A 13,379-nucleotide genomic window follows, 5' to 3' on the forward strand; every position below is an offset into this window, starting at 1 on the left:
TCTTATTGCTGAGTGACATAATAACATCAAGTGAGGGCAGGTACACAAATATGTGCAATGTCAAGTTACTTTTGGTGCAACACCATTATGAATGAATGAATGAATGAAATTAATTTATTTCAGTCAGCACAAAATTTTTAAATAATTTTTTAAACTTGTTAAGTGTAGTGCATGCTTTTAAATTCTTACTACAACTGTTCCATAGATTCACCCCTCTGACTGAAATATAATGATTTTTTACATTTGTTCTTATCCTTTGTGTTTGAAATATACATGTTCCTCTCAAATCATGTTGACTTTCTCTCATTTTAAACAACCTTTGGATACTTTGTGGTAGCCGTCCATTTTTTTACTTTATACATAATTTGTATTATTTTAAAATCTATGAAACCTCTGAATTTTAAAGTGTTTAGTTGCATAAATAATGGATTGGTTGGCTCATAATAACTTGTCTTATTTACAATTCGTATAACTTTCTTTTGCAGTAGAAAAATTGAATTTGTATTTGTTTTATATGTATTTCCCCATACCTCTACACAGTAGGTCATGTATGGGACTATAAGTGAACAGTATAATGTCTAGAAAGATTCCTGATTTAAGAAATCTTGTGCTTTGTACAGTATTGCAATAGATTTTGACATTTTTGCTTTGACATAATTCATTTGTGGTTTCCAGCTTAATTTACTATCCCAAAAATTTTGTTTTAGATACCTTATCAATTTCAACATCATTTATTCTAAGTTTAGAATCATACGGTTCCCAGATATTAAGAATTTAGTTTTACTTAGATTCAGTGATTATTTGTTAGTATCAAATCATTTCTTTATAATATTTGGTGTTATACAGCACAGAAACATGCCCTTCAGCCCTCAATGCTAACCAAGACTCCCATCTCAGCAAGTTCCATTTGCCTCCATCTGACCTACATCTAAACTTTTTCAATCCATTCATCGTCTGAGTCCCTTGTAAATGTTGTTAATAGAACTGTCTCAAACACTTCTTCTGGCAGCTCATTCCAATACAACGACCAAGCTCTGGGTGAAAAATTTAACCCTTGTATTCTTATTAAATCTCTTCCCTCTCACTTTACACCTATTCCCTTTACTTTTTGATTCACTGTGAAGTAGACTGTATATTCACCCTATGTCCCTCCTAGGTTGATAAACTAAGATCAGCACTCATTCTCCTATGCTCCCATGAAAAGACATCCAATCTGCTCAACTTCTCTCCATTATTCAGTCCCGAGTCCTGACAACATTCTCCTAAATCTCCTCAAACATTTCTGTCAACAATTCCTGATCAGGCTTTGACTATCTAAGTGATCGAAGATCTCGATCCTTAAAATTCCTAGTAACTTCCCTACAACCGAATCCAGGTTCCCTAGACTGTCCTTGTTAACCTTCTTGAACAATGGAATATTAACCACCTTCCAGTCTTCTGCAGCTTCACTAGTGACAAACGAAGAACAAGCATTTCTACAAAGGCCTCTGTGATTTCTTCCCTGGCCTACTATGAAATCCAGGGGTGCACTTGGTCAGGCCCTGGGGACGACCCCAAATTAATACACTATGAAGCTTCGTAATAGGTGTATGATCCAAAATCTCATTATTTGTCTTCATTTCTTTGTATCTGTGATATTTTCCTTGGTAAAATCTGAGAGAAACAGACATTAAAAATATCAGTCATTCCTGTGGCTCCACACAGAGGCAGCCCTGATGGTCTTTGAGAGAACCTAATCTCTCACTATTCACCCTTTTACTGTTGATATAACTGAAGAACATCTTGGTCTACCAGATCCATTTGATTTTTTTTTTGCCTTCCTGATCTCCTTCTTAAATCCGCTTATTTATTGAGGGATTCATTCACAGCCAAAGTTCCTTAAGGTCGTTATAGCCAGGGGAGGTAATGGGGACAAGCTCCCACTCCCTACTCAATTCTCCCAATGGCGTGCTCCTCAAATAGCCTCTGATAACCAAGTCCAGCTCTGGGCCTTCACATGTGGCTTAGCTACTAAGCCCAGTGAAACCACTTCTACTAATAGGAAAAGGGTCAAAGCTGGGTTACTGGCACCTTAAAACCAGTTGCTTCAGGCAGATGGGGCTCGTAAGCAGCGGTTGGTAGCTCATCTACGAGAAGGAAAACTCTGATCTCAAACCTCTGCCACCTTGAGGTTATACCCACTCATGGGGAAGGCTTTGGGAGTAAACCCCAAGGGGAAAATTCAGAATTGGAATCCCTAAGGCTGTCCTACATTAAGTTCAATGCTGACTGGCAACTCCTGCTATGCTGCTGGTACCAAACAGTATCAGTCTCTGCCATTCCTTTGGGTTCATCAGATCTGTGGAGAGGGAGAGCTTGCTACATTGGGCAACAGCTTGCTCTCCATATTGTATTGCCCAGGCTTGCAAATCCAGACTGCTAGGACACAAGATCCATGGCCAGCTCTGATCAGCGGCCTCCCCCATTCGCACCCAACTGCCTAAACATAATCAAGAGGAACTTCTACAGATGCTGGAAATCTGATGTGTGTTGCCTAAACATGATGTACACTTCCTCCTTTTTCCTTACCACAACCTCAATATGTCTTGTTAACTAGGGATCCTTGGACTTCATATGCCTACCTTTCATACTAACAGGAACATGCTACCCCTGGATTCCTGATATGATCCTTTAAAAAAAACCTCACACGTGCCAACAGTTCCTTTGCTTTTAGATACAGTCACCCAGTCAACCACAGATGCATCCTGCTTAATGTCCTCAAAACTGGGCAAGACTTTACTTTGTGGACATGTTCTGTCTTGTTCCATAACTATTTTAAAACTAATAGATTTGAGATCACTGGACTCAACTGATACTTTAGTTACTTGGCCTGCCTTATATCCTAACAAGAGGTCCAAAATTGCTTTTTTCCTGAGTAGGTTCCTCCATACATTGCATGAAGATTGGATGCAGCTCACAAATTCTGACCCATCCAGGGCCTTTGAATTCTAGGTGCCCCAACTGATATTGGTAAAATTGAAACCTCTCACTAGCACTACCATACTATTATTCACAACTACATTTAATTTCTTAACATACTTGCTTGTCAAGTTCCTGCTGACTATTGGAGAGGGTTTTAATACAGTGATTATCACTGTCTTATTTCTAAATTCTGCCCACCTGGCCCTCTTCAATGATTCCTCAAGAACATCCTATACACTGCTGTAATGTTCTTCCCTATCAAAAAGGGAGCACCCTATCCATTCTCATCTCTTCCTCTGTCACTCCTAAAACATCAGTGGCACAAAAGATCAACCTGACAGTCCTGATGTTACCTCATCAATGTTTCTGTTATGGTCATAATATCCCAGTCCTGAAAAGCAATCCATGCCTTCAGTTTGTCTGCCGTACCTATTACACTATGTTCATTGAAATAGCTGCAATTTAAAGCAGTGGTCCTGCCCGGCCTTTTTAGTGTAAACATGGCTATCCTGATTGATAGGCCTATGCGCCAGCTTTTGCACATATCCCGGTCTTCTCATTGAGTTCACTTGTTCAAGTCCTAGTATATACTTATGAAATCTCTTTAGATTCACCTCTGTCTTCTCTGACAAAACTATCTCATGCTCACTTCTGATTTCCTTTTAAGTAGATTGTTGCAAACCCTATACTTCTCCTAGAATTCACTTGATTTCAGCTACCAATAACTGGCACACGTCTTCTTTTTCTTGAACAGAGAGCCTCAATATCCAGTGCCATTCAGGGCTCCTTACTCCTGCCATCCCTGCCCTTCATTGTTACAGGAAACACAGACCTTAAGCTCCCAATATCTCATTTTAAAAGATCCCCACTTGCCAGATGTCCCTTTAACTGCAAACAACCAATGCAAAGCAACTTTTGCAAATTCATGTCTATTCTGGTCAAAATTTGCCTTGAATACTTTAGAATTTTAACTTGTGAACCAGATAGGCTGCTTCTCTGTTATCTTTGGAAAGATATCACTGTCTGACTTCCCAATCAGAGTAAGGTTTATCCTCACTGACATACATTAGTTTTGTAGCAGTACAGTACACGACATATTGTGATAATAATTATAAGCTACAAAATAAAGACAATGCAAAAGACAAATAACTAAGTACTGCTCCTGGACCTTTCAGAAACCTGATGACAGGGTAGAAGCTGTTCTTTAAATATTGAGTGCAAATCTTCAGGCTCCTGTACATCCTCCCCGATGCTGGTAACACAAAGAGGGCATGGCCCAGATAGTGAGAGTCCCTGATGGCTTCTTGAGGTACTACCTTTTGAATGACAGGGTGGGTTGTGCCTGTGATGGAACTAGCTGAGTCTACAGCCCTCGGCAGCTGCAGTCACGAGTGTAAAAAGAGTAGAGTAGTGGCCTAAACACACATCCTTGAGGTGCTCCTGTGTTGATTGCCAGGGAGGATAGTTTAAGAAAGATGATAATCCAGTTGCAGATGAAGGTACAGAGGCCCAGATTTTGAAGCCTGTTAATCCTGTTAATCAGTACTAATGGGATGATAGCAATAAGTCCGGGTTCCTACTCCAGTAGAAGTTAATTCTGTCATGATTTCAAAGCACTTCATCACAGTAAATGAGAGTGCTATCAGGTGTTAATCATACTGGCATCTTACTCTGCTCTTCTTAGACATTGGTATGATTGTTGAACTTTTGAAGCAGGTTAGAATCTTCAAATGCAGCAGTGAGGGATTGAAGAGGTCCTTGAAAATTCTAGCTAGTTGGTCTGTACAGACTTTCTGCTCCCCACCAGTTAACCTATTGAGCTACATAAAGTTCCCATTCTTCCACTGCAGCTATGAAGTATACTCACCACTGAAAACCAATTCAAATAATCTTCAAATCATCTCTCAGAATAAGATGCCTAGTGATAATTCACTGACACAAAGCATTACGTATTATAATTGTAAATTATCACTCTCAAGCTTTATCTGGCATTGTCAATTATAAACCTGTCTTCCTCTGACTTTGATCAAAGAGTCATGGCACTTAACAGCAGAGGGAAGTGGTGTTTACCACTTCCTAGTACAGCCTACAACTCTGTACACTGTGACATATCAAGTACTCATTACTTTTTATTGCCCCTCCTCCCCAGTTTCTATGGTTATCACCCTTTGAATTACAGAACTCTAGTTTCTTCCAATTTTAGCAAATTAAAAATGTTTCCTCAACTCCCTCCAACTCTTTGAAATGAGCAGATTTAAGACCCCTAGTTTAAGACCTAGGCCGAGGGAAATGGCCCTCCTCGAGTATTTTGTCCCTTTATCAAATTTTACTCAGAAGGAAGGAATTAATTGAATCACATTGCAAGCAGCTTCCCAGTCACTACAAGACCAGCCAAATATTAAAGCATTGTTTCCTTCCCCAGAGTACAACTTAGTTTCAACTCATTACCTTCCCTTGGTGCCAAAGAACCTTTACTTTTGTTAAATCCGTTTGTCATAATGAAAAAGCCTTGCTGGAACCTTTTGGACTACTTGTAAAGACCTATGCAAACTCTCCTTGTTATCCAAAACCACCCCACCTCAAAAACTGTCACGTCCTTCAAATTGTTTTTAAAGTTGTAGTCCAGTAAGATAGGTTGTCAGGCCTGCAAATTCTTAGTCCATTCTTCTTAAGTAATAACAGAGGATAGCAGAATTTGATTACAAGGATTAGAGAAAAAAATTTTTTTCACAACTCGTCAGATGGATTGGTGAGGAAGATGCACAGTTAATTGCTCTGGTTACACAGACACTCTGAAGACAAGACTTCCAGCAATTTGCAGCATAGGATGAAAACTCAGATTAGCATTTAAAAAAACATTTCACATGGTCCTTTGCAATGCAAACTCAGTGGAAAATTCATCTGGAAGGAATTTAAATCCTTACTTAAAGTGCAAGCAACTGGGTATTAGGTTAACTAGCCAAGTGAATCATTAATGAGCAGTGGAGAATCTGAACCAGTAGATGTAAGGTACAGCAGTGTAGCATTTTGGCATTCACTTCAAAGAATAAAATTTTAAAAGAAAGAAGAATTAGAATAAAGCAGAGATGGAGAATTGATTTTCATGAGTAACAATGTTGAAATCCTCGTCTTTGCATTTACAGTAAAACTTGGCCCGTTATATAATCAAGGAAAAGTCTAACCAACAACAAACATTGCTTATTGCCTTGTCAATGAAATCTACCACCAATGTTTTGCATAGGTAATTTTTTTCCCTACTCTCACATGAGCAACATTAGCAAGACCAGCATAAGGTCATCAGTTCTAATGCAACAGTAACGTGGTCAAACCCAAGACTTGTATGTTATTACATACTCAATTCTGTAGTTACATCCAAGTGAAACATGAAAACATGGCAGATTTACTTCCTGCAAAATATCTGTAAATAAAATGGATTTTTAATAACAATCCAATGGTTGCTTATTTCCAGATTTTATTTAAGTATATTTAACCACCAAGCTTCTATGGTATGATGTGATTATATTTTTGTCTTAAGCTCAGGTTGACATGTCCACTAACATAGTTACTGCACTGCTGTATCATACTGAATCAATCAGGTCAAATTTGGCTTCAGTTTTCCAGATACATATGACAGTAAGCCACAGAGAGAAACAGCAGAGAAGCAGGCCCTATGACCCTGTTACTGAATTATCCATGAGTAACGATTTATTAGCATAAATAGATTTCTCAGCACAGAACAACTTGTCCATGCTAATGCAGATTTACTTATGCTCATATTATTTTTGTGAATTTTGTCCATATCCCTCTATTCCTTTCCTACCCATGAGCATTTTCAACACTATGATCGTATCCAACTCTATCATCTCCACTAGTAGTTTGTTTTATGTCCTCACCACCCTCTGTGTTGAAAAACTTGCACCTCAGATACCCTCCTCACCTTAAAACTATGGTCTCTGGTTTTAAACTCCCATTCCCTTGAAAAAGACTGGATATCTACGGTACCTTATCTATGCTCCTCAATTTTATGAACCTCTATAAAGGTTGCTCCTCAGCTTCTTGCACTTAACAATCATCTCTAGTATCTTCTTATAACTGAAACGCTCCATTCCTGGTAATGCACACACTATTCCAACTGTAGCCTAGCTAATGTCTTTTTCAGCTGCAACATAATTTTGCCAACTCGATACCCCTGTCTATGAAGGGAAGCAAACATCATCTTCATTATCCACTGCACCTTTGTCAACATTTCCAGGGAATCATAAATTTGCACATCAGCAGTTACAAGTTCCCAGCCATTACTAGCCAAGTTTGGCCAGTATTAAGACAACTCAAAATGAAATGCTCCTTATTTGTGCAAAATAAATCCCATCGACCACCACCCTGCCTAACTTTCCACATGATCTACATCTTTCTGTGGCCTAAGGCAACCATACTCCCTACCCACAACTCCACCAATCTTCGTGTCATCATCAACAACAGCTTCTCAACTTTTGTTTTCAATTATGCATCTTCCTGTGCTTAAATTCACTGAATGGCATCTATGCAATAATCACAAGACCCATTAACATCATCATTCATTTGACAAAGTCAAAGTCAATAAATTAAATCTGCAACAAAACTGGATCTACCTGCAAATACAAAACACAAGATCTTTCACTTAATGAACAAGTAACAAAATAATAATATAATTTTACTTTTTGACTACCAATTAAGTGCTTTGTAAGCAGGACAGTTTTCATAATACATTTGTAAACAGTAACACTGAATTAATGCATACTTCCTTTCTAAATCCTAGCTTGTATATATTTAAATGCCATACAAAAGCAGTGGTAATCACTGCAGGAGTCATGTAAAGAAAAGCAGGTGATTCACTTGGTGAGAAATCTAATTTAATTTTTTTCCCCAAAGACACACAGTTGATAGGATTTAACACAGATGTAAAAGCACTTGGAAGAGGAAATGCTTGAAAGGACTGGATGAACAGATTAAAATGTATCCCACTCATACAAGTCACATATTGACTCCTTTAGTTGGATATCAAATTAATTGATTGCCTCAACAAAACATAGCAATTTACAATATTCCATGACATATTCTTTATAGTGGGGCTTTGAAAGAGGATGAGACATTGGCCAAATTTGGATATTACAAATTATTTTACGCCTCAATTACAGACATATGAAGATACAGTAGTGGTTGCAGAAATAATAGTGATATATGGAGAGCATTAGGCATGATGGAAGATAGTGCAAAAACTACAAAACCCAGAATAAGTTGTTTTTTTTCCAAAATAATTCACTTCAAAAAAATTAAAAGCATATTTTTTACTACTAAGTATATTATAAAACTGTCATCTAAAAGGTTGAAAAAAATGAAAATGGATATGCTTTTACTTGAAAGTACTGCTCTCAAAAGGAGTTCTGTCTCTCCCAAGGACAAATTTTCAATTATGTAAATAAGTAAACCATAGCCTGAATAAATAACAGTTGCAAGGTACACATCACTATCTACCAATCACAAGCAAAAATGTAATTTCTACATGTTTTCCTTAAGTGTGATCACAATTAATTAGGCTGGATAATACTATTTTAATAACTCTTTGAGCACAAAACTATTATTTAAACCCCAAAAACTGTAAACTAATACTAGAGCCAACCAACTGTATTTTCAAAGTATATCATGTGCTTGTATATACTATTTGATGCAACTATATACCTGGTGGTAAAACAGTTTGGGTAGGCATTGTGCTAATTACAGCTGACTCCAAAGGATTGGGCTGAAAAACTCCATCCACTGGGTTGATTGTACTCTGGAGAGATCAGAAAAAAAGTTAAAAGGTTGTTGCATCACCATACTAATACTGGATAGCATCAGGGCATAGAAACAGATCCAGAGTGGAAGTCAGCTAAAACCTGAGAGAGAGGGGAGGAGAAATTTAAACAAAGAGGAAGGATTATAAAACTAATAACAATTAACTCAGATATAACAACATGGTAATCAATTAAATTTGATCCAGTTATTTGAGCAATTATCAGCACGAAGGCCTACATAAATGTGTTCTGTGATTTATGATATGCAGGATTTGCTTTTCTTTTGCTATTCAGTTGTTTCAATTATGAAAGCACAGTTTCCCAGACGTGCTATGCCTGCCCTTCTTTAACAAAACTTCTTGTAACGTTTGAAAATGTATACAAATACTTCCACGGATTTTGAATGTACTCATTTTATATTTAATTGTTGCTAGAAGTACTGGTAAATTTTCTAAAAGAGATCAAAAATATACTTCTATAATTTTAAAAAGATGCTCAAAAGTGTCAAGTTACTACCTTAATGAAGTAACAAACAACAATCTTGAAAACATACACATTTGTGACATAATATCCCAATCCTAAAATTCTAAATTAATATGCAAGTTTGAATTTTTGAACAGCATGAATGTGGCATTTTGCAGAAAAAATTAAGATTCAACAAATAGCACACAGCCAGGAATCAGAATCAGGTTTATTATCACTGACATATGTTGTGAAATTTATCAGTCCAAAATGTGAAATATGGATTATGTCAAAAAGAAAACATGATATGTAGTTCATATTAGTACATGTAAATAATTAAAACTATCATTTCAAGTAACATTAATTGAGGTATTTCAAGAGCAATGCTTTGCAATAAATATTTTCTTTACATTTAACTGAAGTACAGGCTTTAACATTTCAATAATAATGAAATTGGTGCATTCAGTAATTGAAAGCAACAGATAGTAATAAATGAACACATTTATAAAACTTACCATGTCACAGATGAATCCTATCAAAACCTGGATTCATTCATTCCCAGCATTTTGCACAGTACACGATGTGATGCTACACAACATTCAACAAAAATACCAGCAGGCAGCACACTGAAACCATAGCAGGGTTTCAAAAGTTAAACAGCATCTAATTCTACAACCAGGCAAATGAATGCCAAGCAAATATTAAAAGAAGTCCACAAGCTGGATAGAGAATTTCAAGAATTCCAGAAACCAGTGTTACTGATTTTCAAAAAGATGATACAATTTTAAGGTTCAGAGTTCCATAACCCAGCATCTACACATACAGTAGGTCTGAAGCATTAAATGTTCCCTGCTTGGCTGCAAACTGCAGTCCAGTAACTGATTACGGTCATGCTAAACCTTATAGATGTCAAAATAAATGCTTGTATTTTTGCTGTAATCCAAAAACCTGGGAAACAACACAAGGCAGTAATACCATACAGTTTTAGTTTAAGGCACTAATTCAATCAGTCATGAATACATCTGGACATTTATAATAACAGGAACATCAATATTCTTGTAATTTGTTATGCTTTTACAAATCACTGTAGATGCCAAGCTAGAGAAGACATACAAGAAATGGAAGCAACCAGAAGAGTAAGTAAACAGCAGCAAATCAGTAATTGAACATCCAGAAACCTATAAAGATATAGGACTTCTTTATCAACTACATTGCAAATCACTTTTTTTCCTTGTAGCGTATAACCAAGTAAGAAAGAAAAGACCATAAGATGTAGGATAGAGTAACAAAGTATCATACTAATTTATAAACTTACTATCATTCCATTTGCGTGCTTCTCCTCATTACTTTGGTCCTTAAAATTTTAGAAAGAGAGAATTTTTCAAGACACTGTTAAACAACTGGGCAAAGTCTAAAATAATCCATTTAGAGCTTAGGTAATCATTAGTATACTTAGAACTAAATGAGCCCAGAATTTAAATGTTCACTTTTTTTTTAAACTGGAGGCATAATTCAATAACTACATAGTAAAAGCTTTGAAAATACAGTGCCTATAAGAAGTATTCACCCCCCTGGAAGTTTTCAAGTTTTATTCTTTCACAACATTGAATCATATTGGATTTAATTTGGCTTTGACACTGCGCAACAGAAAAAGACTCTTTCATGTCAAGGTGAAAACAAACCTCTATAAAGTTATCCAAATTAATTACAAATAAGAAATACAAAATAATTGATTGGACAAATATTCACTCCCTTCAAATCAGTATTTAAAGATGTACCTTTGGCTGCAATTACAGTCTTGCGTCTGTGAGGATAGGTCTCTATCAGCTTTGTACATCTGGACACTGCAATTTTGCCCCATTCTTCTTTACAAAGCTGCTGAAGCTCTGTTAGATTGCATGGGGACTGTGAGTGAACAGCCCTTTTCAAATCCAGCCAGAAATTCTCAATTCGATTGAGGTGTGGACACTGACTTGGTCACTCCAGGACATTAACTTTGTTGCTTTTAAGCCAAAACTGTGTAGCTTTGGCTTTAAGCTTGGGGTCATTGTCTTGCTAGAAAACAAATCCTCTCCCAAGTTTCAGTTCTCTTGCAGATTGCATCAGCTTTTCCTCCAGGAATTCCCTGTATTTTGTTGCATTCATTTTACCCTCTACCTTCACATAGGGTATACACTGATGGCCAAAAAGCCCAATTTTGATTTCATCAGACCATAGAACCTTCTTCCAGCTGACTTCAGCATCTCCCATGTTTTCTAGAAAAGCCGAGATATCATGTGGAGTATTTTCCCCCCCAATAGTGGCTTTCTCTTTGCCACTCTCCCATAAAGCTGTGACAGGTGAAATACCTGGGCAACAGTTGTGTGTAGTCTCTCCCATCTCCCATCAGAAGCAGTAACTCCTCCAGAGTTGTCATAGGTCTCTTGGTGGCCTCCCTCACTATCCTCTTCTTGCATGGTCACTCGGTTTTTGAGGATGTACTGCTCATGGCAGATTTACAGCTGTGCCATATTCTTTCCATTTCTTGATGATTGACTTAACTGTACTCCAAGGGATATTCAGTGACTTGGAAATTTTCTTGTATTCATCTCGACTTGTGCTTTTCGGTAACCTTTTCACAGAGTTGCTTGGAGTGTTCTTTCATCTTAATGGTGTAGTTTTTCCCAGGATACTGACTCACCAGCAGCTGGACCTTCCAGATACAGGTGTACTTTTACTACAATCCGTACAATTTACTACAAACCTGTGTTTTCAATCATTGAAACACACAATGATCACCATATAACGAATCATGTGACTTCTAAAACCAATTGGTTGCACCAGTGATGATTTGGTGTGTCATATTAATGGGAGAGAAAACCACATACTCAATTACTTTATGTTTTTGTTTGTAATTAATTTAGATCACTTTGTAGAGAACTGTTTTCACTTTGACACAAAATAATCTTTTTTCTGTTGATTAGTGTCAAAAAAAGCCAAATTAATTGATTCAATGTTGTAAAACAATAAAACATGATAACTTCCAAAATGAGGTTTTATAGGCAATGTATGTCAAAGCTGTTTAAAGCAAGGTAGCATTTTTGTTTTTGCTGTTTCTTGTTTGAAAAAAAGTAATATTGCTTTCCTTGTGTTTTATTTTTGGGATGAGCATTCATTATACCAGATACAAAGATATAATGAAATTATCTTACTTCACATTTTTCAGTAACAAATAACATTTGAAACATACTCTAACAGCTCGAACTGAGATTTATGACTTAATAGTAACATGATATAATGTGAGCCCAGCTTTCTGGATTATTATGAAGAGATTATATTTATTCTCCATTTAGCAGGATCATATTCTTTCCTGCATGGCCAATGGGAGAACACTGAGTATTTCTGATCTTCTCCTCTCAGGGGGAATGATACTGAACACTGCTCTGGTCTCACATACTCAACACAAATTGGTGAAACTGCAAAAACTGTACTTTGTAAACTATCTACCCATGGGGACCAATGGCAGGATAAGACAACTTAGAAAAAAGATGGAAGAAATGTGCCTTTGGCTGTTGTCAACTGCGGTTACATGAAACAATACACTGGCCAACAATTTTGAAAAGATGTAACTAATGGAATTGAATTTGCAATGCCTTTTCTGACCAGGGTTATTGTTTTTACATTCAGTTGATATTAAGGATTTTGTAAATTTTTGGGACAATTAACCTAGTCCTGATAGCCATTAATTTTCACCATGTGAATCTGCTATATTAGTTGATTGAAGTAGTAACTAAAAGAAAATTACCAAATAATATTGCATAAAGCATGTTCAACATGTTCCATATTCCACTGCATCAGCAACAAGAACTCACAGTGAGAGGATTTTATTTCCAAAGGAACTAGAACAAGTGACTATGAGCATCACAAGTATATGAAAATGAAAAATTATCTGTAAAATAGATGTCTCCACAGAACCACAAATAGTATATTACTTTCAGTACTACCAAGGTATCAGGCTAATTGAGACTGCACCTGCCAAGCTACTAACAAACATACACACAGATCCTGATACATGCCCCCTTAGACTTCCAGAGTAATGAAGCACAGATACAGACCCCTCAGCCCTACTCACCAATGCCAACCAAGCAGACTACATGAGCTGGTCCC

General features: G+C 36.9%; 1 protein-coding gene across 7 annotated transcripts in view; it reads right to left on the bottom strand.

Moving 5' to 3' along the window:
- osbpl9 (oxysterol binding protein-like 9) overlaps window positions 1-13,379 on the bottom strand; it is a 185,267-nt gene that overhangs the window by 32,767 nt on the left and 139,121 nt on the right. For 4 of the 7 annotated variants that reach the window (XM_073063021.1, XM_073063023.1, XM_073063020.1 and 1 more), the window contains 2 exons: window positions 10,549-10,587; window positions 8,677-8,770 (listed from right to left, as the gene is read on the bottom strand). In XM_073063021.1, the coding sequence (XP_072919122.1) occupies window positions 8,677-8,770; window positions 10,549-10,587 (133 nt within the window). The remainder of the gene's footprint in view (window positions 1-8,676; window positions 8,771-10,548; window positions 10,588-13,379) is intronic. The other 3 variants (XM_073063024.1, XM_073063025.1, XM_073063022.1) reach the window with 1 other exon arrangement.

The sequence above is a fragment of the Hemitrygon akajei genome, chromosome 12, assembly GCF_048418815.1.
Source record: "Hemitrygon akajei chromosome 12, sHemAka1.3, whole genome shotgun sequence".
Classification (NCBI taxonomy): domain Eukaryota; kingdom Metazoa; phylum Chordata; class Chondrichthyes; order Myliobatiformes; family Dasyatidae; genus Hemitrygon; species Hemitrygon akajei.